Source organism: Halichoeres trimaculatus, unplaced genomic scaffold (assembly GCF_033239565.1).
Source record: "Halichoeres trimaculatus isolate MK-OKI-2021-1 unplaced genomic scaffold, fHalTri1.1 fHalTri1_scaffold_9, whole genome shotgun sequence".
Taxonomy (NCBI): domain Eukaryota; kingdom Metazoa; phylum Chordata; class Actinopteri; order Labriformes; family Labridae; genus Halichoeres; species Halichoeres trimaculatus.
Genome location: NW_027437188.1, coordinates 17,209,622 through 17,237,500, shown reverse-complemented (window position 1 = coordinate 17,237,500; position 27,879 = coordinate 17,209,622). Strand labels below are relative to the sequence as shown.

Sequence of the window (27,879 nt, the reverse complement as noted above, 5' to 3'; positions counted from 1 at the left end):
GATTAGATGGTGACCCAAAGAAGAAAACCTTGCATAATGATAAAATACATGTGGTCAAAACAAACATTCACATATTAAAAACACACTGTCCTAGGGGATCTGAGTCACTTCCAGTTTAGATTCACTCTTAAATTCCCTGAATGTTTTTCCTCTGTGTAATGGGGTTTGTTTTGAGCGTTGTCTGTGACCTCCTCCTGTTATGAAAGCTGCTGTCCCATACGCATCTCCTTAGATACACACACCTGCATGCATCTGTACCACATTATACCACAAAAACATATACGTCCTCTGAATTTATATTAATTTATGTGTCTCTTATGTAATCCATAATGTGTCGTGTGTGTGTGTGTGTGTGTGTGTGTGTGTGTGTGTGTGTGTGTGTGTGTGTGTGTGTGTGTGTGTGTGTGTGTGTGTGTGTGTGTGTGTGTGTGTGTGTGTCAGAGACAGATGGGTTGAGGCATGCTGTCGTTAATCTGCAGCAGCCTCACTTTTCACTAATCGGCTCTGATTCTTGCTGAATCAGCACATGTGACTCCCCTTCTCTCTTATTAGATTTGATGGGGCTTACAGCATTTGTTCACCCGACTGCACCACTTACCATGATGAATATGTGGTGTAGTATCACTCATGTCCAGCAGAGTGCAGGCTTGTCTTGTGAAATGAGAGGAAAAGCTTGAGATCATGTTATGGATTCAGATCCATCTGTATTGCTTAACTCTTGAAAACTGAATAAGTTACATTTTCTGTGATGAGACTTGAATGGTTTGTTTTGTTCTTGTAGTGATGGTTTTAATGTGAAAAATTCTTCAAAAAAAAATAGAAAAGAAAAAAGAAAAGGAAAGAAGGAAAAGCAACAACTCAAGTTCCTTTACTTCAGAAAAATTGTGCTTTTAGATGATTTTGAAATTGTTTTCACGGGGAATGTTACAGAGCAGTTTCCTTATAATTCAAACATAAATTTATTTAAATTATGACCAATTTCTTCTTCAGAGGTCAGCAAAAAAAAAACTGTATATATATATATATTTTATAGAGCTAAACATAGGCTCACAGAATCTGTGGGTCATCATTGGGGGTGGGAGAAAAAAATAGATTTACATAAATATCAGCGTTTTTAGTGTCACAGTTTTAAATTGTTTTTGTTTGTTTGTTTGTTTGTCTTTTGATTGTTTTGTTTTGTTTTTGTTTCTTTTGTTCAAAAATCTCATTTTTATTTCTAAACGTAAAACCTTCATTTAAGTCGTTGTTTACAACTGGGTTGTTACCACTTTTATCCAGCAGAGGGCGAAATGTTTTTTTTTTTCAACCATCTAGTTATATGATGTCAGATCCCCTGAATAAATCCTTAAAACGGACTCACATGTGATTGACATAATCAAGAAAAGTTGAGACACCTGTAGGGACTGGTAGCACCAACTACCAGGTTTGTTTTCAGTTGTTTAGTCTGGGTCTTTTTGCATAATTATGAAATGTACTTTTTTCAGTTTTGGGTAACTTTACCTTTCTTCTGAACTTCTGGTAGTTCACTGTTTACTTTTTACCATTTAAGCTATTAATTGGAAAAAAAAAAAAAAAAAAAAAAGAGGAATACTGGGGTTTTCTAAAACTTCAACCTGTAGTGTATCTGGTGATGGAAACTTTGCTCATTGGTAAAATCCTTACAGAACTGTTGCTCATCATAGGTATCACTTTTCTGATGCTCATCGTGTTGTTTATTTATTTATTTTTTATGTCTCTTACACATTTATTCAAAAAGCATTTATGTTAATGCAAAAAGAAATACAGTTCGTATGACCTGTTTTAATGTCCCCTCTCTTCTCCAGCACACCGGTGTGTACCCACTTGTTTCTAAGAGTATGAGGCGCATTGCAGAGGGCAAAGACCCAGTCGACTGGCACATCCATACATGCGGTATGGCCAACATGTTTGCCTATCACAGTCTTGGTTACGATGACCTGGATGAGCTGATGAAAGAACCGAAGCCTCTTTATTTTGTCCTGGAGCTTCTCAGGGTGAGGCAGAGCAGAAAACATGGCTGAGTTAGAGAGAATTTATTAGGGAATAAACACAGAAGTACATCTGTTTGGAGCTGTATATTGGGAGGGTAATATGTGAACACATGTGATTTTGATGTGTGTTTGATTGACAGGTGCAGCAGCCCAGTGAGTACAACAGGGAGTCTTGGGCTTTGAGTGATGCAGAGAGACTGAAAGTGGTGCCTGTGCTGCACGGTCAGGGAAACAAACTCTACAAACAAGGACAGTACCAAGAGGCTACACAGAAATACAAGGAGGCTATCATTTGCATAAAGAGTGTGCAGACCAAGGTAAGTGGACCAAATACATACGCTAACCCAACAACTTATAGTTTACGGCTGTCATTTATAGCCAAGCCTGGACTATATTTAATTGTACATCTACATTTATCATTAAACTGTTGTGGTTTGGCAGTAAATAAAGTTATTTTCCTCTCCAGGAGAAAGCATGGGATGTCCCATGGCTAAAGCTGGAGAAGATGGCCAACACCTTAACTCTCAACTACTGCCAGTGTCTGCTGCGCATGGAGGAGTACTACGAGGTCATTGAACACACCAGCGACATCATCAACCAGCACCCAGGTTAATGATGGTATCCATGAAAGACTCTATGGTGATGAAATGAGGGGTTGCAAAAACCAAGCGAGTGTATGACTTATTTCTAATAAAACATCTTATAAAACACAATATGAGTGACTGACAAGTTCAGAGATGTGTATTGATTAAAAAAAGACAAACTAAGGCCTGGTTTGCTTGAAATGACCAAGAAATATGATCTGCCAGTGGGATCTTAAAATTTTAAAGTTTCAAGAAATAGAGTTTGTCTTTGTTCAGGAAACAGATCTAGCCAGGTTTTCTGAGACAGATGACAGTTTTATTTTAACTCACTTTAAGCAATTCAGGCCTCATATTTGTCTTTTAAAATCCTGAATTGTGGCATTTTCTTAGATTTTAGTTTTTACAGCGTGTGACGACTATTTTACAGCACAATCAGTTGTGTGACTACCCAGTCGTACATTCCAGACAGTTGATATATGAGCATGGAAAACTGTCGTGCTGTGTTAGCATTACTGTCTCACAATTTATCTGGTCTTAAAAAGCTGGGTTGCTTTCACTGTACATTGCAGTAACTGTAAATGTTTTCATCATGTTTCCATGAAAGTCAGACCCTAAAAAGTGGTTACTGTAAACCTCAATTTACTTCTATGTGTTTGCAGATCTGCATGTTTTTAAATACTGTTACAGTGAACAGGTTTGTATTTATCCACCAGGTGTAATGAAGGCCTTCTACCTGCGAGGTAAGGCCCACATGGAGGTTTGGAACGAAGCAGAGGCTCGGCAAGACTTCAGCAGGGTGCTGGACCTCGACCCAGGTATGAGGAAGGCCGTGAAGAAAGATCTGGCTGTGCTGAACATACGCATGGAAGAGAAGAACCAAGAGGACAGGAACAAGTACCAGGGCATGTTTTGACAAAGAAACTGCTGTATTAGCAGGAAAATGGTGAAAGTTAAAGGCGTGACCACAGTTAAAGATCTCACCTGTAACGTTAAAACAAACTACTCAGTTGACTCACATAAGGATCCCCCAGAAGTAAGGAAGAGAAAATATGTAGAAGAGATGGAATCAGTAGATGATAAGCAACCTGTACTTCTATCATGCTTTTCTAGTCTTTCTAATCACTCAAAGCATGTCACATTCACACACTTATGGCAGAGGCTGCTACAGTTAGAAACACCAATATTAGCAAATCTTGTTCACACATTCACAAACTGCTGACCATATCAACTGGAGCAATTTTTGGTTAAGTGTTGCCTAAGGACACTTTGACATGTGACTGCAAGAGCTGAGACCAAGAGAAATAGCACCTCAGTCAAATTTCAATTGGTCAAATGATTTTTTTCTTTTTCTTTTTTTTCTTTTTTTTTTAGTGTAGAAAAACACATTATACTACAATGATAATATGTATTCTGTTTTAGGTAGATTGAAAGATCTAAACTGTTTAATGTGCAGCTATGGTGTGCAATTTCTTCTTCTTGAAGAGGGTAAAACACAAAGGGCTTACAAAGTTGTATTTTTGTGTCCAAAGTGAGTTCATGAACCTAGAGTCTTTTGGGGACTTGTTTACAAATACAATCAAATGATGCAAAATATTAGTCTATGATAAATTAACTGTGGCATACACAGGGCGAGTATAAAGTACTTTCTTACGAATTTATAAATTTCCAAATAAACACTGACTGATGCTGACTCACTCCCTCCAACACATCCAAAGCTCTGAAACAAACCTGGAACTTTGCTGAGGGTCTTGTTAACTGGGTGTTTCATGAAGCGCTAAAAGTGGCTCTGCACTGCCCCATACTGAGCCTCAACCTGTCACTAAAACTGATGTCATGTTAATTATCATTTTCAAAGAAATAAATCACTGTGACTACACAGTATAGTGTGACAAATTGGCCCGCTGAATCAATGATCACAGCTTTATTTACAGACTTAGCATCAGTGTTGTTATTCAAAACACAAGGATGGAGATATTTCTTATGGATTTCTTTTTTTTTTTTTTTTTTTTTTTTAAAAATTTGTTCATCTATTTTAGCATTCCTTGGTGCCACCAAAGAAGATGGTCCTCAGATTGTTTATTTTTCCTTTTTTTTTCATCAAAACCTTAGAAATATCAGAACAATATCACATACATTTTTTTGGAGTAGCTCTGTTGGATTCTGGCATTCAATAAAACACAGGCCCACATGGAAAGTTATATCAGCCAACACCACCAATCACATTGTTGCTTTTTCTCACGGAAGTCATCTGTCACCTTCTCCATACACAAAAACAATGCTAAGTAAGAAGTGGTTGCTATATGATTTCAAAAATGTTATTTATTTTTGCTAGTTGTATGATAAAATGTTATATTTTGTAGGCAAAAATGCATTCCACTAGGTGGAGCTCTGATCTTTATTTTTTCCTGGGCACCTACACTTTGCCAGAGGCAATCACCCAGAGCCCAAGCAGCAGGCTTGTTTTCATGAGGAGTCGAGGGGCTCGTAAAAATAAATGATCTTGGTTGGTTCGACTGCTTCTGTCTTTCTCTCCTGTAAGATCTTACTGCAGTGTTTGGTATAAAGAAGGCAGAGACTCTGCTTTTCGTAATGCAAAGGGGGAGATGTACAAATACAGCTGGATAGCATTAAAAAGGTGGATGAGAATGCACTTATTTTATTTTGTTTTTTTTTATTTTACCAAAAATTGTGAAATAAATACTGTGATATCAATTTTGCAGCTCACTTTCATTCAGGGAATCCCCACACATCACTTTGTGCACTGCCCCCCATCAGAAGCCCAGGTCACTGTGCAGTGCAGTTACTAAGGGAAATGAGGCTGACGCTAATGCACCAGTCTAATGATGAGGGGGATCAATAAGTGCAGATCAAAGGGGAAAAAAAGCCCAGGAGCACCATGGTTGAACGTTCAGACTGTGGCAACCAGCCCCTTTATAATCACCTTAAGAAATGCAGTCTTCCTGGTCTGAAGCAAGTAAACAAGAAGACCAAAAACCGTGGTGGGCTAGGGGACTGTACTACGATTAATTCAATGTTTTAATATTTTGACATTTATTAAAACATTCAATTGATTTTTACATCTGTTTGTCCACAGAGATGATGAAATTATTTGAAAAGACTCGATTCATGCACCTGAACAGTGCTTCTGGCTACTAAAACACAAAGGTTGTACTGTGAATTCTGCATAGCAGCACAGCCCTCAGCTGGCTCTCCCCCATAAACCACTGGTGCTGATGTGGAGGAGAGGGGAAGAGAGGGAGGAGGTGGAGGAGGGGGGCCCCGCGCCAGACTGTCCTGCGCCGACATGAGATACGTCAAGGCGGCCAGAGGAAGCCAATTGTAAACCGGAAGTATCATCAGTTGTCAATAAAAGATAATAAAATGCCTATTGTAGTTTGACTCTGGGTTTACAAAAAAAAAAAATCTATCTATCTATCTATCTATCTATCTATCTATCTATCTATCTATCTATCTATCTATCTATCTATCTATCTATCTATCTTTGCTAGCTAGCTAAAATGGGAGTCCCTAACACATCTTGATACAAAATATTTTCAACGAGAAACCAGCCTTTCTATGCTGTTTGGGCTTCATAAAAGTGAATTATGTAAAAACTTAACCTTAGAGATGTCAATGAAAGACCCACTTATTAAAACATGAAAGAATGCTGCAGCACTAAACAAATGAATAAATGCACTAATAATGTTAACTTAAGTTTATACAGATATAGTACAGATGGATACTCAAAAAATCAGTTATTTAAAAGCAATTTAAAATTATCTTGCCCTTTCTTATTCCAAAATAAGGTGCACTCTGTGAATTAGTGACGCAAAATGTTTTAAGAAATTGTTTAACATATCAGTGATTTATAAATATTCATCTTCACTTATTTACCTAAAGTTTTATTTTGTATGTTGTCACCGGAAATGTTGGTTGTAAATTTGATTTCCTTGACGCTGGTCCCAAGTTGAGCGGAGTCTCCGAGCTGCTGCGGCGTAAAGACAGAGGAGGAGGAGGAGGAGAGATGAAAGTGGCTCAACAGGGGATGAGAGAAACGCCTCTTCTTATCTTTTTCTCTTTATCATAAAAAGGAGAGACCGGCGTTCAGACTAATTTTAAAGACAGAAAAGAAGTATTTAGACAGAGTTCTGGATGAAGGCTGGCGACAAGAGCTCTTGAGAAGTGAGTCGTGCCTACTTGGATATATCAGAGAGGCGGGTGGTTTTCATTCACAGCCCCCTGCGGAAATGAGCGAACAAGCGGGAAGCGGACGGACATTAATGCAAGAGGATGAATGATTGATATTTACAGGGAAGGCGCTGCTTGCTGATTTTTTTTATTTACTGCTACACTTTTGGGAGAAAAAAAAACTGTTTTATCTTGCATCCAGTGCGGGTTAGTCCGACCTCGTCAGAATACTTTTTAAAACTTTAACTCGGCTGTATCATGGGATGCCAATGTTTCTTTGATTTGAATTGTTTTTAAATCACTTTCACAAATAACCCTTTACTGATTTGATTTATAACAACTGGGACTTAAAAATGGCCATTAACACGGACACCGACTTCCTTAAATCTAACCTGGGAGAGGGTGGAGGAGGCACCCAGCCAGCAGACTCACACGAGACTGAGAAACTCCTCGCGCTGACCACTGAACCAGGGGGGAACGGGATGAAGATGTCCACCTCCTTCACCGTCAGCATGGACCCCGAAAGGGGCCTGGAGCCCGACCAAAACGGCCACAGCTTGTCTGTGAGGTCGGGCTCTGTGGGGCAATTGGCCGCCTCAGCGCCCCTGTCCCCCTCCAAAGTCAGCCTGAGCCGCTCCTCCACCGGGAACGCCACGGTGCAGGAGACCCCCAAACCCAAGGATTACCTCATCCTAGTCATCTTGTCCTGCTTCTGCCCCGTGTGGCCCGTCAGCATCGTGGCATTGGTCTACTCCATTATGGTGAGTTCCACTTTGATGAACTGACCCTGTAGTCCAAAAAAATCCCAGTTACATTATTTTAATTCCTCAAAAAGGGAACAGTAAAGTTGCCCATCATAAGCTCAGTGTTTAAAGCAGATCATACCTTACAACCGTAATTAATCTAAATGCATTTGATCAGTGGTAATACAATGCAAAGCAACCATCCACACATAACAGAAATCATATAAGACTAATATGCATTCTTTATCATCGTTTACCAAAAATATATATATATTTTTTAACTGGCTAAAGTAGCAATATTTTTTTTTATTGAGTTGGAGGTGGTCCATCCTTGTCTGACCCTCAAGAGTTAACAAAAATCAATGTTCCTGCAGCAGCCTTTTTCCAATAAAAAGCTGTTTTCATCATTTCGAGGCTGCAACAACCCAAACATTACATAGAGATGGTTTTGTTTGTTTTTATCCAGAAAACTCCTGTACTACTGTACATGCATACAGCTCAGTGTATCATCAGCTTGCCGAGCCCTGGGTCTTTCAATGGTCTAAGGTCTGCTGCTGCCTTTCAGCTCTTGTTTCTTTGGTTTAGGGGTGCTGACATTTGATTTATGGCCTCGGTGAAAGTTGGAATTTACTAATGTTGATGCATGAAACAGCTTTGTAGTCAGATGCTCAACATGCTGCTGTTCTATAACAGAATTTTAGTTTTTATTATTATTGTAAAGAAAACCTACTGATAGCTTACTGCATCAATAAAGCAGACTGCACATTGTTTACAGACATGCTGTACTTGCATGTATAATGTGATAATGCAGGACTTTGTCCTGTGCAGGCAGGACAGTAATCCTGCTCACTTCAGTTTGTCATTGCTCTGCTCTTTATTAAAACAAAAGATCTTTAACAGATAAACACCAGCTGTAACAAAAGTGTTTGCATTTGTGAGCCTGTCTACTGAAGTAATGAAACTGTGCATCAGGGTCAGATCCCCTGCTGAATAATACAAAAGCCCTTGATCTATTGAGGCCTGGACATTTTTCAGTGTGTGCTGTTTAGTTTGGTAGGTTTGTGCTTAACTCTGGGTCAGAGGCAGGTTTCTCAGGCTAACAGTATTGCATTTGTATAATGTATTTTCAGGATTATTTAAATTCAATCATTAGAAAGTAAGAATGGAAAAACTTGAAATTTATATTTAATGGCTTAAACATGATAAATCAAACCCCCCAATTTGCTGCTCAACTGTTTGGTAGAGCACTTTTTGAGTTGCTATATCTTAATGAAAATATGCTGACCTGAGTAAAACCTAATCAGGTGGTCCACAGCTTGAAATATTTTCTCTTAACTTCGTGGTTTCTGATCTTAGTGCTCAGATAACATAAAAATACAAACCTGATTTGTATTTGTTCTTTATTTTATTTTTCTTGGATAGAAAACTAAATGGTTAAAGGTTAAGGAGGTGATTCCCAAAGTTGCCATGGAGACAGCTTTGATACTGACTATATATATATATATATATATATATATATATATATATATATATATATATATATATATATATATATATATATATATATAAATATGGAATGACATAAAATGAACATAATATGTTTCCAATTTTCAAAGCGAGATTAATTGTGTTTGTAAGTGTGTTCATATCTGTATTTGGAGCTGTGTCAAAAACAAATGTCTGTTTTACTGCAGTAGAGGCAAAGTTCCATTTATCTATCTTTCTATCTATCTATCTATCTTTCTATCTATCTATCTATCTATCTATCTATCTATCTATCTATCTATCTATCTATCTATATATCCATCTATCTATCTATAGGTAGATAGATACCCATACGTAGATAGATGGATAGATGAGCTCATGAGAGTGGCACATGTAGAGAAGAGAAACTGAAACTTAAGTATCAATCTCATCACCCAAGTATTGATCAATACTGATCCCAACTTTGGCATCAGTATATCAGTATTTTAGATTAATCAGCACACCGTTTCTCATAACTATGAAGTGGACAGAAGAGCCGCATACCGAAAGGCAAAGAGCCACATGTGGCTCACGAGCCGCAGATTAGCCACCCCTGCTCTATCTACACATGCAATTCTGAAAACTCCAACAATTTTTGGGATGAGGTACATGTTTGAGGTCAAAGAGCCACATTTTTCACCTCAGCTTTACCCCAAATCTTTTCCATCAAGAGTGATAATCTTGATGCATGCAACCAGTACACATTGAGTGGGCAAGAATTGATACTACTTTGCAGTCTCTTTTCATACCAACCTGCTGTTTTTACCTTGTTCATTTATCATGTGATAACATCCAATAACACCAGCACTGTGTGGTGCATTGTTTAGTGCTGTGGCCTTGCAGCAAAAATGTTCTTGGTTTGATCCCAGACAGATGTGTCTAGGCTGCATGTTCAAGGTGTACCCCTCGCCCCAAGACAGCTTGGATAGGCTCCAGCCAGCCAGGACCCTGAACAGAATAAGCAGTAGAAGATGAATGAATGAGCATCCAATAACAGACTGTTTTTTATCAGCAAAAATTGCCATTATTCTATCTACATATCACACCATGGCCGACTGCAACTTTAGAGAATGAAATATGGATGTAGTCTCTCTGGGATGTCACCCCTTGTTGTCAAAAGAAAATTAATCCCACTAACAGCTGACTCAACTTTTGATCAACATGGAAACTCCTAGAACTGAAGCTTTGTGCATTAGCGTACATTAGCTTCTTTTGTAAACATCAAAGTATGCTGTTTCGTGACCGCTGTATAGTCCTTTTATAATCACGTCATGTCTCCTCAGAAATGTGATATCATACAACATGAAATAGTTGCAGTTATTTTGGGCCAGATGCTGGCCTTCAACTAAGGATGAAGAAAAAATGGCAAACAAGAAGGCATCTTTTCTATAGATAAATAACTTAACACATATAGGAAAATGCTAGGCATTGGTATTAAAACCAGTTTTGCAGGCAGTAAGAAAAGATAACTCATTTTAGACAGATCTGTGGCCACCAACATGAAACACTACATACTGCAGATTGAACTATCTGTAGCTCAACTATGTGTTTGAGTTTGCAGAGAAAGCAATCGACCGCAACTGGGCAGCATTCAAAACTACCTTTTGGACTGAGCTGAGCATTTGGCAGCTGGCAGTGTCCCACCCAGAGTATTTCAGCTGAAAAGTAGTAACTGTGTTGTGTCAGGATTTTAACTCTGATGGAAGCTTAGTTGCTTTTGGCACAGTCCTTTGTGTTTTTCAGCCCACTTTACTCTGAAATTGCACCAGAGCCAGCCCTTAAATCTACAGAGATACAACACAGCATCGCAGTGAGCCCATTAGTTCTGTAATATCACTCCTTCAGGCTCCACACACCAAAGGGAATATCAGGAAGTATCTATGAGACAGCCTGTACTTCCCCAGCCATCATCATGAACCCACTGACATTCACAAGTCAGTCACTTGCTAATGGCACTCTGTATGTGTGTGTGTGTGTGTGTGTGTGTGTGTGTGTGTGTGTGTGTGTGTGTGTGTGTGTGTGTGTGTGTGTGTGTGTGTGTGTGTGTGTGTGTGTGTGTGTGTGTGTGTGTGTGTGTGTGTGTGTGTGTAGTTGTCTTGGAGAGAGATGCTTTGACAGAGGACAGGAGAGAGAAAAGTGAAGGAGGGAGAAACTGGAGCTGGCCACTAACTCAATAGAAGGCGAGAGAAGTCAATTTGGTTTCTCTGCAGAGGGCAGATTGCAGCAGTTAGCCAACCCCAGGGCAGCTATCAGCATCCTCTCTCATTCCTGGGTGTATGTGGAAAGAGGATATGAGCTCTCTACAAAGAAGATCAAAACATCATTCTCTACAAGGGCAGATGGGTGTGAGGTAGAAGGAAAAGGGCCATAAAGTAGTTCCTATCAGTGGATTAGAAAGGAATTGAATCAGCTACCACAGTGATGTCAGATAAGTGCAAGGCAGCCTGAGCAGGGAAATAGAGGTTTACAACACTTACTCTGTGAAACAAATGAAGCAGAAGTAATGTGGTTGATACCACAAGATGTAGCGCCTGAGTGGAGGCTCATAACTATGTGGCAATACTCTCCCCACCCATGTGAAATGGATACTTCTGGAAAGTTCTACAGAAAAAAAAACATTGTTTAATACATCACTAGATTGTGTTGAGAGGGACAGCCTGAAATATGTACAAAGTGAAAAGGTTATTACCAAACAAAAAAAAAACATACTCGATGAATTTCAAGTCAAACTCAGTGTCATTAAGTGTGCTTTGTTGATCTGTTGCATCAAAGAGAACAAACATATTAATATATTTCCTGTCTTTAAATTGTCAAATTCTACTCAGTGGTGTTAAATACTTTATTTTGATTGGTCCGGAGAATAACAAGTGATTAACTCTAGACAACAGAAGAAATACAAGACCACAAACATCATGTCCAGTAAATCAAATATATCCATTACTAGTATTTGTAAAGAATTCCAGCACATTCCACCTATGCCTGCTGACACTGCAGGGAAAATGTTAGTTTGCTCTAGTCACGGTTTGGATTACCTGGCACAGATATAAGATCAGTCGAGAGCCACTGGGACCCTACCAACATAGAGAAAAGTGGGGCAAGATCCCGCCACACAATCCAGACAGAAGGAGCAGAGCTGGCAAGTGGATCTCTGAGCAAAGTGAATCTTGATGGTTGAAGTGAAATTTTAGTTCATCTCACAAAGAGGTTGATGAGCATAATTGAATGCAAAGAAGCCTTTTGTTCCACTGTGTACACTGTTTTTACTTTATAAAATAAATAGGAAAATAAATAAACTAATGAGGTGATGAACAGGGTTAAACAAGTAGCTGTGCAAATTAAAATCAATCCAGAGAGATGAGTGCTGCTCATTCTGAAGGGTTTCTGATTTGCATAAACAGCCATTCACTACATAATCCCAACTCCCCAACATGGCAAAGCTGTCTGTGAAGGGTTTTTGTTTTTTGTTTACTTTTTTTTTTATCACAGAATGACATGACAGATGGTGACGATGATACGGTCAGGTTGGTTTATTTTGTTGAAAAAAAAAAAAACTTTGTTCAGAGTTTATTTTGCATAGTATCTTTACATTTGTGGTCAAACCACAACAAATCTTGAAGAATTCAAGTTACAACATTGCTTTGGAAACTTTTTGTCACTTCTTTTCATAGGACATCTTACACATATGTAAAAAAAATTAAGACCTTGTGGCATTGGAATAGTAAGGGTTCACACTTAGCTTTTTATGGACATAGTTAATGTTATGGATTGTCCTAAGTTATGGTTGTTGAAAAGTATGTGACTCTCTTTAGTCTGATATTCTAAATTCACTTATATCTGCTTAAATCTACTCCCATAAAGCTACTCTAAACAGCAACAGGCAGTAGAACTACAAAAAGCAGGGAGAGTGTTAAATTTGAATTTACATTTAAAATGACACAAATTCAACTCCAGATGAACTTGAAACTGCCAGTAAGCCTGTTTACTGGATATAAATCGGGTGTCAGTATTGTGTTTGAGTATAGCAAGGGCCAATGTGGCCCCAAATATCTAAACAGGAACTTTTTAGTTGCCTGTTGTTTGGTATGTACAACTCAGATTAACACTAGATTCTTGAGCTAAAGTTGATTCTGCCCATTGGCATATGTTAAGTGTTTGAGGTATTGCTGCAGGAAAAGTGGAGATGATCAAATAAATAATCTGGATACCTGCTATCTGCTAGTGCAGGAAATGTTAACCAAAAGGATAGATTTTTCTGTTTTAATAACCAAATGAAGTATCATCAAAAACAGTCTGCCTCTTTTAGCCTCGTAAAAGAGTCAGCATCTTTTTCCTCTGACAGATGGTGCATTGCTAACAACAGAGCAGCCAAAAGTTACATCCATCATCACCCACTACCACTTCCAGCAGCAGGATGGCCTGAAAGCTGACTTCCAGCTGGCTGCTGCCGCAGATCTGTGAGAGATGCTGTGGTGGGGAAGGGTTGTGGCTGGGATACACGAAAGATGTGCAGTCAATTATGTGGATTGGAGAGGCAGGGCTTTTTACTGCCCACACCAGCCTATCCCAGTAATGGGGAGGCCCAAACTGCCAGAGCATTATTGCATGCTCTGCAGATTTGCCTGTGAAATATGGACTCGCAATGCTGCCTTGAATGGACAACTGTGTGAGTGTTTGTGGGCGTCTGTGTGTGTGGTGTTGGAAAATTACTTCCTATTAGCAATCTAATACTGCAGATGTTTAATTCTATTCATATAAAAACCGCTGGAGAGGAAAGCAGAGCCTGCTTGTTTTATTAAAGAAAACCAATGAGTTTATAATCATGTTTGAATTTTCATATCCAATATAAACATTCAACTTTGGATAAAGTACAGCAAGATAACTGCCATGTGGCAGACACAAGACATGTAAGCAACACTCAGCTTTATGAGCCATGGGGGAGGGGCACCATCAGTTACACTGCAGGGTTTTTGCTATTGTAGCACCATTAGCTTCCATTGTCAGAGAACAAGTTAAGTAATTATTTTAAACAACATATTTTCTTTTCTCAGCACCATTTAAAAGCCATTTGAAGCAGATAAAGGCCATATTATCTGCTGCCTGATATATAACTTCATATTACAAATCTATGTTTAACCCAAAGACTGTGGCAATATGATAATCAGAAGAAAATTGTTCACATGAACACAGCCTCATTACATTGTGATATTTCTGTGCTGTTAAAGCATCACATCCTTAAGCATAAAGTTATCATTTATTTAATATGTGTTCTCTCTGGTAAGTGCCTGTGTCATGTCAAGCAGACTGTAGCTTTTCAGTTAAAGCTTGCCCGTTAGTGTCTTGGTCTGAAATGTCTCAGGAACCAGCACATCTAATGTCAGGAAATGTAGTTCACACTCTCAGGATAAAAAAAAGCTGGTGACAGTTTTATTGTGAATTATTTTGTGTCGTTATAACTGGGTCATTGCTTATTTTTTTCTCTCAATCTTTCCCATTAAAAATAGAAATTTAAGTTAAGATTTAATTTTCACATATCTGACTCCTTGCAAAAACTAATTACAACCAAAAGGAGTTTGTCCATTTTTGAGCTTCAGTCTTGCAATGCAATGAGCCGCATGTGGCCCTCTCATTTGTCTGAATCATTGAGAGATCACAGCTTAAGGAAAAATTGAGACCAGTGAGAGTTCTCAGACTTGTCACAATATCACAGGTTTCTACCACAGATGCTAAAACCAAGATCTCCTAAAATGAATGAATGAGACTAGTTCAAGTTCCCCAGTAAATCTCAATATGATCTTATGATCTTTATGTCTCAGACATTTTTTATGTCATGACAGTCTGCAGCGTGTTGCCATAAAAAGTCTCAGAATATTAATTCACAAGATGTATAGATTTTGTTTGGTATACATAAGTCTTTGATATTCAAAGAACTACGACTACTTCACTACTGAAACAATGAGAACAGTTGTTTTTTGATTATTTGCTTTTTTCTGTTTCATACAATTGTAACATATTAATTTGTTGAGTGGTTGACATTAAATTGAGTTACCTATGTGGTTAAGTTGCCTCCAGCTCTCCTTAAGAAAGACTTTCAACTATCTTCGTCATTGTTCTGTCTGTTGATGGCAAATTTTGTCTCAAGATTTCCTTTCGGACCTGTAGTTGTTCGACAGCCCTAGTGCATAAGTGAATAAAGATAAATGTATTTCTCCTGTGATACTGACATTAGCTGTGGCTAAAGAGTTAGAGCTGTGCCTGTGTGTGGTAGCTGCTACGGCTTGATGCATCATAATGACTGAATCGCTCAGATTTAAAACTTGTTTTTCACTACTTATTGGAATTAGCTTCTTATGAACGTTGACATTAATTTAGCCTGGCACTTCGCCTGCATGTGGTGTTGATTAGGAGCTAAAGGCTCCTTGTTCATTATCAGTCTGATGCCTGTTTAGTTACAGATTAGTTCTGGGTGTGTTGACAGGACAGATGGCACTTGGTAGATGAGAGCTATAATTTAACTGATTTGGAAAAACCCATGACTAATAGCAGCATGTTTGTTTGTTCGTTTTATCTTAATGATTGTACTGAGTATAAGCCAGATTGTAAATCTTTACCCTCAGTCAGCCAGTCTGACAATAATTTCCTCAATACTAGTGTGCTAAAAGGAAGAGGCATCCACCATTATGGCTTTGTGTTTTTCTAGTGCTAACACTTAGTTACCTGTTTTCAGTTCCAGGGCCAACCAAGACATAAATGCAATTAAAATTTATAAGCTGCTGCTGCAGCAGCAGTAGCAGCAGCAAGAATGCATTTTATAGCTCCAAGTACAGGAACCTTACCATCATGCATCTGACAGATTTGATCATCTGACCACATTGAGTGCTTTGCAATTTTAATGGAGATTCGAGTGTAACAAGGCTAAGTCTAAAAGCCCTGTTAGCCTCCCCTAGAGGATGTGATGCTCATTACACATGAGACCAAAGTGGTTGGACTGTTGTGACTAAAAGACCAACCTGCAGCCTCATTCTCTTCCCAATTTGGATTTTAAAATCACTGTTATGTTGCAAACCATCTCAGCGGATTTTGGAAGTAAGGCTTTTTTTCTATTCTTGTTTTTTCTTTTTTCTTTTTTTTTTTTACATTAGTTGCTTTATCAAATTGAAAAAAGTACTATTCACTCATGAAGAATATTCTTAAAATAATACTGAAAATATTAATACTTGAAGGAAAATAATGGTGTGAAAAGCTAAAAGATATATTGGTTTGTTAAAAATGGTATTACATTGCAGCACAGCAGCTGCTGGCTGTTCACTGTCCCTCTCCGCCATGCTGCTGCTGCTGGCCTCCATTATTAATGACAAGGGAGACAGGGAGCACTCACTGACTTACTGGCCTCCACCTCCCTGCTGAACGCATGAACAAGAGAGAGGGAGAGTAGTGTGTGTGTGTGTCTGTGTGTGTGTGTGTGTGTGTGTGTGTGTCTGTGTACACTGGCAACACAGAGTGAATACTGGACAGGACAGTTTGAGGGTAGAATTTCCCATTCAGAAAACAAATATGACGAGGGTTACTCTCACTGTGAATCAATACAGACATTCATCAGCCAAGCCTAAGGGTGACTCCCACAAGTCACACAGACACACAGACACACACACACACACACACAGACACACACAGACACACACAGACACACACACACACACACACACACACACACACACACACACACACACACACACACACACACACACACACACTCAGGAGCACAAACGTGCTGTAAATCTCTTCCCCCCTGAGGCTAACATGAAAAAGAGTTAATTAATCAATATAGATTGCAGACAGGGAGCTCTTTCCATCTTTTCTTTTTGTCTTTTCAGAGTAATGGGGGAAATTTTATATTTGTAAATTTACTGTATATGTATTTTATTTTTATTTTTTTGGTATAGAATGACTAAATAGGCAGCATTTTCTGAAGGGACTGTCCATTGACTCAAGGTGCTGATGTTGCTTTACTCTGTGATGTGAGTTAGATCAATAACAGGCTCCACTGGGACTGTGTTGGTACCACAGCTTCACATTGCAGTCCTGGATATGAGAAGCTGAAGGAAGTGTTAGAGGGTAAAAATCTCTTACCTTACCGTCAGGGGCACAGATAGACATGTGTATTGATCATTTTTTTTAAAGCTACACATCACATCAAAATTTCTTTGTATACAAATATTTCTAACTTAATCAAGATATCTAGTAGTTTATTCCCTCTCAGTGTTGCTGTTTTGATTCAGATTATTTGGTTTAAGATATTGCTGTGCTTCAGATTTTCTGTAATTACAAATACTATAAAATAATCATTTTGAAAAATTTAGAATCTATGAGAGATACATGCATTTGATGATCAAAGGAAAGTTCAGTGACATTTTAAATCAGTTCGTTTTATTTTTTACAACACTGCCTTGTGTTATTTTATGTTATATTATAACTCTGAAAAAGCACTATTTGTGTTTACAATAAATAGTGATTAGCAGGAAATTAACAAAGGATAATTAAACGACATAACATAATTACATTTTTTTATATGCAGCAATGTTTTTGTTTCTTTGAAGACAGACTTAAAACTTTATTTCGTGTCTCTACAGAAACTTCTAAAGTAAATAGGGGCATTAGCATAAACAGTGATTAATGATGTTCACATGGAAACATTGGAATGGTTTTGCCGTCAGACAAAGGGATTGAAAGCAAACTGCAGAATAACAGGCCTGGTTACAATCCAAAGATTGAAAAAACTCAAGAGGCAAAATGAGTTTTGGTTACTGATACATGATAGGGATGTTTTCATAACTGATACAGGTCACTTATAATACCCTGCTCCTGATGTACAATACCAATAACATTACAAGTGTACTTTTATACTTGTGTATATATTTATATATATAAAGAGAGTTGGTTGGTGTTGTATTATATTTGTGTTTTGAAGCAAACAGGAGAGCTCATGACTCTACAGTACATCTTGGATGTTAAAGATTTCATCCAGCAACTGGGCTGTTAAACTTAGTTCAAGGGCTAGACTGGCATCAGGGGTCTGTATGTAGTCAATCAGACTACGAGCATGTACAGAGGACAAAGGCCTGGATACTTCTCCAAATACACCACCAACAGGGGTAATGTGGGTCACCAAGTGCTATGAAGTTAGGGATTTTATTAGTTACTGCTTCAGCCAGTCTCTGGTAAACAGTTTTCAAATTTGCACTACAACACTGTTGGCACTAGTTTTAGCTATGTCCACTGCTGCTTTATATTCTTGGTTGCAAAGACAATTTTTGGGAGGCTAGTAAGTTTGATCCTGCTTGAACTTAAAGACTTTTACCTCTCCTTAGAATACTTGGAGAATATTTTTTTTATCTTTTTTTTTCAAACCTTTTTTGTATCATTTTATTCTTCCCTGAAGCAATGGAAACACATGCATATGGGTTACATGTTTATTCTTCTGTGAGCTTGTTTGGTCTGTGCCTGTTGTAAATGCAGTTGTTACTTTACATCATTTTATGCCTGCTATTTTTGTATAAACATGTTGCACTATGCTTTCATGGTTTAAAACGATTATTTCATGTTTACTCTGCATCCATACATCTGGTTAGAAGCACAGTTAAAACTGTCAGCAGTTTGATGTTATTACAGCGTCTGACCACTTTCCTGGTAGCGCTCTAACTTTTTTTGTGAGTTCAAGTTTTGTCTTGAAGTTTCTACTGTTTTTTCCTGTTTTGGTTCACATGCTAGCAGCAGACTCATGTTTTCTGCCAAGAAACAGTCAAAAGTTCAGGCTTTGTGTGCTTCAAGGAAGTAAGTAAAGATGTTTAATGAGACACATGTTAGAAAACACAAGATTGTGAATAAGGTAATATTCACTAATGAAAGATGTGTTTATTGTGTTCAGAAGTCCAGAGATTCTTTAAGAGCATTTATGCTAACCCCAGGCAAGCAGGCAAAGTGGTCAGTGTATTTGTCTTGTCTTTGCATTTGTTTATGTGGACATTTGTTGTAATTTGAAAATTTGCTTTTATGAAGAATGTATTGATTTAAGAATCAACCTTTTGTCTGTATTTATTTGTCACTATTTTTAGTTTTACTGTGTTTTTATCAAGTCACCAAGGACATATCAGTGAAAAAGACCCTGAGTTTCATGTGTGATCGATGTACAGCATGTACAGCAGCAGGTATTTTGTTTTTACCATCACATAACAGTTTGACAGAGTTATAAAGAACAATATCAATATATTCTCTTTCAGCCCAAAATATATCATGTTTCTCTAGTTTTTGTGTCAGAAACCATGTCCTTTCAATATCAAAAACCAAATTAGCAGATATGGGATGCCCTGTTTTGTGCATGGGGATGCAAAATAAAGGATTATTGAATGATCCTTAAACTAGTATCAAAGATATTTATATTCCCCTTTTTCAGAAGAAGTCACATATTTCTTATAATTTTCATGACAATTTTAAAAGACACATTATTTTCACAAACATACAAAGGCAGCGTGTAAAAGAGAGCAGTAAATGTATCCACCTGGCTGAGGGATCTTTACTGGAGACAGCCCGGAGACAGAGAGGCTCATGGGAGAGTGAAAGGATGAAGTAACTGTAGGTGAGCAGAGAAGAGGGACAGAAGGAGGTGTGTGTCTCTCTTTGCCTCTCTCTGCGGTGAAATCTTATCTCACTCTGAGGCAACCCCAGCTCTGCACCCTCAGTATTGATTGAGTGGGCCAGTCATGAAGACACACAGAATTTATTGTCATTTCACATGTGTGGCTTGGATTTCTTTTCTTTCTGTAATCAATTGTAATATATTACCAAGGAGTCTTTTTGGTTACATCTAGATGACATGAAAATACAAAGTCTGTTAATTCAAAAAGTTACTGCAATAAATTAGTAAAATGGAAGACATATTTTCTAGAAAACAAACGTTGACCCCAAACTTCTCCATTTAATATCTAATAAAAATAGACCTTTCCTTCAGATGAATTTAAAAAAAGTATTTCTTCCCATGCTTACATATTTTAGTTAAAGTTACTTTTGGAAGTGACTTAATATAGATAAGCTCATTTCTGGCTGTACTGCACACATGTGGGGTAAAACAATTTCAGCACCGTGGACAGCTCCCGAAGCAAGGCATTGCACTTTATATGACTAATATGCCACATTGGCCCTGTGACTTGGGAGATTTGGTATCAGAAAATTAGTTTTGTTTTTTAACATGTTTTTTTCACCTTCTCCCTTTGCCCAAGCAGTCCCTTAAACAGGAAGTATAAATGACATTTTTCTATTAAATTTTCAAGCCCTGAGTCCAAGTTTTGAGCTTATTGGAGCATGGATCTGAGCATTAGTCTAAAACACACCACAGGCATGCTGACCCAGGCTGACTGCAGTGCTTTTTAACAGCTGGGTTTGTGCTTCAAGCCAAAGAAGCTTTGGATGAAATCTAGAGAGCGACAAGGGCACTGAGTAACCTGATTTTTCTGTATTGTTTATGAAAGCATTCCTGAACTCTTCCAACCAGCAGACATCCTGCACTCCAGCATAAAGACCTCCTGTAGGGTTTCAAATAATTAACACCATCACATTACCTCCAGACTGCAATGTTTCTTCCTGTGTGATGGATTTTGTGAGTCATACAACCAGAGCAAGACAGCAGGAAGTGGAATTCATGCGAGCAGCCGGGCAGTGTTTTACCAGCTCCCCACTGTTCAGTGTTCCTCACCTCAATGAAACTTGTTATTCTGGTTTCATGCAGCAAGAAATGCATATCTCTTTGGTCACTGGCTGTCAGGATGCACTTGTGTTAGGGTGGGGCAGGTTATTATGCATTCTTATTATCATATAATGGGTTTTCCTGACCAGTGAAGCGCAGCTGTGATGCTCTGCATGCTTCCAGCTGGCTTTTCTAAATATCAGACATGTAAGTCTATCTTGACAGGTGTAAAAAAAGGAGTGGTTAAAGTGGTATATACCATGTCAGTATGTAGGAAGAATGAAGGCTCTTATTAACCAATAATATATAATATAATACATCTTAGCTTTCTTTATCTTAAAGTGTTTTTTGGGGCTTTTTATCCTTCGTTAGTCCACGTGGGTAGAGAGTGAGAGTAAACAAGCACCAGATCATGTCAGGGTCAGGAATTAATGCTACAACCAGTGCAATAAGATCTTCACCCCCTGCACACAGAGCTCTGGCTTTACTGTCTGAGCTAAACTGGCACCCCCTATTTCCAAAAAGGATCAGTTTCCACAAGAAACTGTATTGTGTAACTAGGGACAGAAATTGGTACGATTTTGTCAATACCGATGCCCTTTTCAATTCTGCTTATCGATCTGATTCTGTATTGATTCCCTTATCAATTCCTGTTGTGAATTTTCTTGGTACAAAAAGTAGCTTTACAGGTTTTCTGTGTCAACAACATTTAATTGAGTTTATACTGAAAGTGAATAAAATGTAATTGGTCCCTGAGTCTGGATATTTCTGGGCATAATTATAGAGAAACAGGTAAAAATTGCACACAATGTGACACTGATGTACTGTGTTGTAATATATCAATAATTCAAGTAGGCCATCTAGTGTCTCAAAGTGGTTATAGCAATGGTTTAAGTTGTTTGGAAGCTTTCTGTAGTTATGAAGTCAGCCATGAGCCTTTCAATTACCTGTTAGCTTTTGACATTTGAAATTCTCAGTATTTTTTACAAAGAGTTGATGATGATGAAGTTGAAATTCTATTCTGAAGCTGAATTATACTGATGTATGCTAACTGCTAGCATATCAATGCAGTTTTCCATATACGTTAGCATCAAGCTTGCTCTATTTTGTTATTTTGGTAAACAAGATGATTTATTCCATTTCAAATGTACTGAATATGAATCTCCTGAGAGAGAGTAATGTACATTTCTTTATGAAGTCAGTTTTTCAGTAAAACTTCAAGCTGAAAATCCTGAATCAGAGTTTTCTTGGGAAACGTTATCTAACTGCTAAGCTGAGATAGCTGCAGCAGACTAGTCGATGTACAGCCTGGCAGCTCTGGCACAATGTAAAGAATTGATAAGGGAATTGTTAAGCACAAAGGCAAACAATATCAATGGATTGAGACATTTCTTATCGATTCTTAACAGGAACTGGTTTTTGATTCCCATCCCTATGTATAACAAGTGTTAGTCAAATAGGTGTTAATATGAGATTCTGTAGGTGCACGTTGGTGCTTGGAACCCGCTTCAGGTGGACACTTGAAGGGCATTGGCTTCTGTTGGTAACACCAGAAGCTGCAGCCTGATCAACCATTATCAGGAGACATTAGGAGCTTTAACTCAAAATAAACAGTAAAGCATCATAATGAAGGGACAGATCAACAATGGTAACTGAGAGAAGCATGCCCAATTTGTGTGTGTGTGTGTGTGTGTGTGTGGCACAAGCTACTTAGACAAATGGGTTGGCATTAGGCTGTTCACTGGGATTAGGATTAATAGGAAATATATTTTACACAAGCTTCTCAATTCTTTAAGGTAAGGTCAGTATTCTTAATTTGTCCCACTATGTTCAGAGCTTCAGTCTTTCATACTAAATCATAAAGTGAAAAAATATCAGAGGTCAGATAGTGTTAAGAATGACTCCGTACAACAATAAATGAAACTTTCACGCATTCAGCCTTATCAATGGCAATATTTCAAGGATTTTTTGTTGGTACTGGTGTGAGTTTTGTGTATTTCAGAGTGAGTTTAACTTAATCAAAATCTTCAAAAGTCTTAAAATCAAACACAAGCCAAGGTTGGTGATAATTCTGTGACATCAGCAACGGGGGGTTATTGTTTTTAGATGTTTACATGTGAAGGTAAAGCACATAATTGATTGTTTCCATCTTCCATACCTTGCATACCTATGCATATATCACCCTGTCTTCATATCTGCAGTACACATGAGGCAATATACATACAACATTAAATTGATCTACAACCCTGTCACCTCCTTCATCCTTTCTGTTGTGTAAGGCTCCTCCTTCCATCAATCTCCAATAAACACTTGACCATTCTCCTGGGATTGAATTTATGTTTTTTTTTACCTGACGGAGCTCGAGAGCAGAAGCGTCAACGTTATTGTACCACATGTGTGTCATGGCTGCTTTAAAATAACTCTCTTGTCGATTAGCAGAAAAAAACTTCTGATAAATATTTTAGTAAAACTCTCAGAGAGCTGCTGGAGAGAGTCAAGCTGCTGTATGTTGGAGGGAAATTTCACTTCTCTGTGTAGAGAGAACACTGCTAATCCCTTTAATTTGTTGTGTTTATTTTAGTGGTACTGATAGAAAGACAGTGATTACTGTTAATGCAAATGGGATTGTTCTTTTGGTTGCATTTTATTTCTCTCTATCATAAAAAGTGGTTCAATTGGACTAATTTCAATATTTTGTGTGCAGTTTTGGGATGAGGTTATAAGTCTTGGTTTGTTGTTTTTATCCATGAATTACTATTTGTGTCTCGAAATGAACCTTACAAAAATGCATTGTATTGAATTGAAAAAAGAATGAAGACACTGATGTGTCATAATTCAGTGTTATATTAAATCATAATGTATTGTTTTATTGTATTGTATTTCATTGTGTAGTATCATCGTGTAATGCTTGCGGCCCACTCCAGTTTGGAGACAGTTGTCTGAAGTCAGTGGTACATTCTTATATTCTCCTTTGCCGTGTTTATTTATTTATCTAGTTTTCTAAATCAGCTTTGATCACTTATCAAGTCGTTTTGCATTCACTCTAATGATCTGTTGTAGACATGGGGTTTGATTCATTGGAGTTATTTCTATGAGTGAAGTTCCCAACATACACTTCTTAAGTAAAATATCTTTAGCCATTTTTTTTCCAGACAATAAAGTATGTAGGACTTCTCCCTCCAAATTCTAAAAAAGCTAATGTATGTGCTTCATTTGATAAATCTGAGTATTAATGCAGAAACAGTAATCAGCCCATCAACTACAATGTCTGAGTGTTTATCAACAGAATTCCTTGTGGTGCATTCACTCTCTATCACTTGAGTTTGAGTGGCAACTGAAAAATATTCCCCTTGTACAGTCTGGATACTAACACTTGTATAACATCTTGTATTTCTGACCAGTTAAATGATCATTCTGTTAGTAACGCCCTGTTTTGTGTGTTTCCAGTCTAGAAACAGTCTCCAGGTCGGTGACATTGATGGGGCCCGAAGGCTGGGGCGGCTGGCTCGTCTGCTCAGTATCGTCTCCATCGTACTGGGTGTCGTCATCCTTATAGTCTTTGTCTCAGTGACAGGTATGGAAACACATATGTATAAATATCTGTATACATACACAGCATATTCGACCTTGAAAGATCATCATTATCTAGTTTTGTATTTGTGCTCTTCATTCAAGTGAATATACAGTGTTAGAGCCAAAATGCCATCCTATTACAACCTTGCATACATTTATGGTATCTAAGCATTTTTGTAGTTTCTAAAACGATGCAAGTTATGTTTGCATGAGTCCACACACAAACACACTTGGGGTTTTAACAAGTGTTGGACGACAAAGATACTACATTACAGTTACAGCGTGATATATGATCCTACCTTACAGGCATGAGATGTTGTTTTCTATATTCAAACTCAGCACATTTCCAAACAGTGTGTGTGTGTGTGTGTGTGTGTGTGTGTGTGTGTAGATTGATTTAGCACTGCAGCAGCTGTAGTGGGCTGACTGTGCACACTGTAAGCTACCCTACAGCTCAATGTGTTTGACATTTGCATTCACAATAGTAAACCTGATAGGGAGTATTAACTGTCTTAGTGTCACACTTGACATTATCTGACTGTGCAATGCTTCTCTTCTTCTTTGTTTTACAGTAAGGGGTAACACGGAGGGCCAAAGGGGAGAAAATTAAAGACAAACCACGGATAAGAGACAAGACAACACAAGAGGAAAAAAGGCTCATACAAAAAATTATATATATTAAAAAAAGAACACAAAAGGAAGTCTTTACTTTACGGCCACCCTCAGAATGAAAAATAAAGAAAATGATGACCAGAGCAGGTACTGCAGCAAGTTGACAAAAGAAAATATCATTCAGGTGCATGCATTAGAATTCAGTTACACTTGCTTGATGAAAAATCTGATGTAGAATTATTCAGGTTAAAACAAAGGAAAAAGAAAATGCAAACTTGAACACTGTCAGAAGGACTCAGAAGTGTCTCTCTCTGGACTTCTTAAAAAGAAGAAGATTGGACCGAAGAGTGGAAAAAAAGACTTTTCTTTCGGGTGAAGGTGCTTAAAAAATAGATTCCAGGTTTGGACCTTGGTAGAGCTGCATATAATCTTCATATACTCCTTACTGAACGTCTCGCATTCAAAGCATATACAGCTGAAAACAGGTCAATGTTTGAAACAAGGGTACATGAATATATACATAGATGTACATTTTATAAAATGTTTGTATGCAAAGTGTTGCTGGGTTTGTTCAGAATGTCTTAATGGCTGCTCTGTCAGCAGTAGAGGAACTTAAAGGCTGTGTGAAAATAGGCAGGGAACACATTTTTAATTTTGTGATTTTTTTTTTAAAATATAAAAGAAAAACAAAGACCAACTGCATGCCTGAATGTAGTTAACCACTCTTTGGCCTTCCTTCAGTTTGACTGTTGTGAGTTGTGTCTTTTCCCAGAAAGGAGTCAGAGAGGCTCACAGGTTTGCTCACAGCAGAGAGATTGATGTACTTAATGTGAGTTCAGCCACTGTTGAATGTGTGAAGACTGTGATCCAACACCCACTATATGTCTCTCTAAACCTGCCTTGCTCTCTATGCATGCCAAACCTTCCACCATCTTCAAACCCTTTTTTATTTTTTTTATTTTTTTGCCAACCTCACCTTAACCTCCTGAGACCCAAGCTTCTGTCTTTGCATTTTTTATTTCTCTTTGCTGTTGGATCAGTGAGACCTAATCGTGTGATAACTAAACTTGGTATTTGTACAGGACGTAGTTGGATATAAGTTTCATTATTAGTTTATTTGTTAATTATGGGTTATTACTTTTAAGTGTTACTGTACACTGTACATAATTTGGATATAATTTTTACTTTTCTCTTTTTTACTTTGGGAGCTGCTGCAGAAGTCTTTTAAAGATAGCCCCGCCACCTTGATTTCACTGAAATATGTGTAATGCTGTGATATTACCAAAAGATGATGCCCCCAGTGTCCCTGAACAAAGTATCAAGGGTCTGAGAGGCAGAAATGTGTTCTCATCTGAGTATGAAAGGCCTCGGGAGGTTAAAGAAGGAAGAAAAAAAAGAGAGAAATCAAATTTATTTTTTTCACTGTCCTTTTTGTTTTCTTCTCTGTCCCATAAGCTTGCATCCTCAAACTTTATTTACTATAATTTATCAACCAGTATCCAGAAACCTTTTTTTAGCCGTCTTCTGTAACATTTCTTCACCACAACTCATTTGCAATCACCACTTTGACATCACTCTTGACTGTTTAATTCAATGGCTACACTGAATGTTTTCTCCCTCTTGTATTGTTAGGAAATGTATTTATATGATAAATCTATATACACATATATGCAATATTTACGCATGCTATCGGTCAAAATGACTTAACACAAATTATTTTGTGGAGAAATTAACGAGCCTCTGAGTTCCACAAAGTAACAACAAAGAGCATTTAAATATGTCCTTTGAAGTCAAAGCACGACAGATTGTCTGTATTCATCACTTTATCAAAGAGAAGTCACAATTTTCAATGACCTGTGACCTCACTGGACTGTTATATGGCAGGTGTTTGCTACAAGCACAGGTTACATCATTCTAAAACAATGTGGCATTAAAAAGATTTCTTTTTGGTGTTTTTTCTCATCAATAAGTTGCCATCTGGGCAACATCTCATTGTAGAGATAAAAAAAGATGCCATTAGTCAAGTTTTTTCATTTTGTATAAGGGCTCCTAAAAGTAAAAAGAATCATTTCTTAAGTACAAGTACTGATATCTTTCAGACTATGCACCAAATGTGACACCGCCTGCAAGTCCTGTTAAGTCCTGTAAGATCATCTGCAATTGTGTCCAGTATCAAACCTTTGAACTCGAATGGCTGTTATCAGATTCATTCCAGTTCAGAGTTGTACATAAAAACTTCATTCTTATGCCAAACATCTAAAAGCAGCAAAATCCAAAGATTCCTTTAGAACCCCTGTTCTAGGAATACTCTCCAACATAAAAACTTCAAATTTTCACCTCTGAAAATGTTGATGATTCAAATGTTTTATCACAGAGCTCTGCTCTTTCTGTGCTACTGCATAAACCTTCATTTTATTCTTGTTTATTAATGTGTTTCTTTTCCAGTAAACTGTATGTAACAGTCTTCATCTCTGTGGTGTACATTGTGCATGTCTGGAATAAATGCTACAATGCATGATCCATGTTTTGCTGTTTGATGGTGTGCTTAATTAGGGGTTATGTTCAGGTCATGTGTAGATTCTAGCCACGTTTTCACGGTTACATTATAATGTTTAGTATAAAGTCCATCATAGCTTATCATGTTAAGTTGTTGGCAAATGCTAATATGTTCTCAATACAAAGTTTGGTGGAGGCTAATGGTAAGTTGTGCAAGTGAGATGTTTAGAATAGAATAGAATAGAATAGAATAGAATAGAATAGAATAGAATAGAATAGACTTTATTGTCATAGTAACAAGTACAACGAAATTAAAGTCACAGCAGCAATCAAGAAAATAAAAGCTAGAAAGTGCAAAAAGGTCCATAAGGAAATAGATGATGACAGCTTGTCCATCATTCTCTAGTCAGCCAGCC

General features: G+C 37.8%; 2 protein-coding genes across 2 annotated transcripts in view; both read left to right on the top strand.

The window, feature by feature from the left end:
* The window catches only part of aipl1 (aryl hydrocarbon receptor interacting protein-like 1), a 6,434-nt gene extending 2,539 nt beyond the window's left edge, over nucleotides 1-3,895 (top strand). The window contains exons 3-6 of the mRNA XM_074680070.1: nucleotides 1,824-2,012; nucleotides 2,150-2,326; nucleotides 2,476-2,617; nucleotides 3,307-3,895. Coding sequence (XP_074536171.1) covers nucleotides 1,824-2,012; nucleotides 2,150-2,326; nucleotides 2,476-2,617; nucleotides 3,307-3,506 — 708 coding nt within the window. The 3' untranslated portion in view covers nucleotides 3,507-3,895. The remainder of the gene's footprint in view (nucleotides 1-1,823; nucleotides 2,013-2,149; nucleotides 2,327-2,475; nucleotides 2,618-3,306) is intronic.
* A 2,668-nt stretch (nucleotides 3,896-6,563) lies between these two features.
* On the top strand, nucleotides 6,564-27,504 carry trarg1a (trafficking regulator of GLUT4 (SLC2A4) 1a). Its single transcript, XM_074679256.1, has 3 exons — nucleotides 6,564-7,542; nucleotides 24,230-24,356; nucleotides 24,928-27,504. The coding sequence occupies exons 1-3, from the start codon at nucleotides 7,135-7,137 to the stop codon at nucleotides 24,963-24,965; spliced, it is 573 nt and encodes a 190-aa protein (XP_074535357.1). The 5' UTR covers nucleotides 6,564-7,134; the 3' UTR covers nucleotides 24,966-27,504.
* Nucleotides 27,505-27,879: the final 375 nt, after the last annotated feature.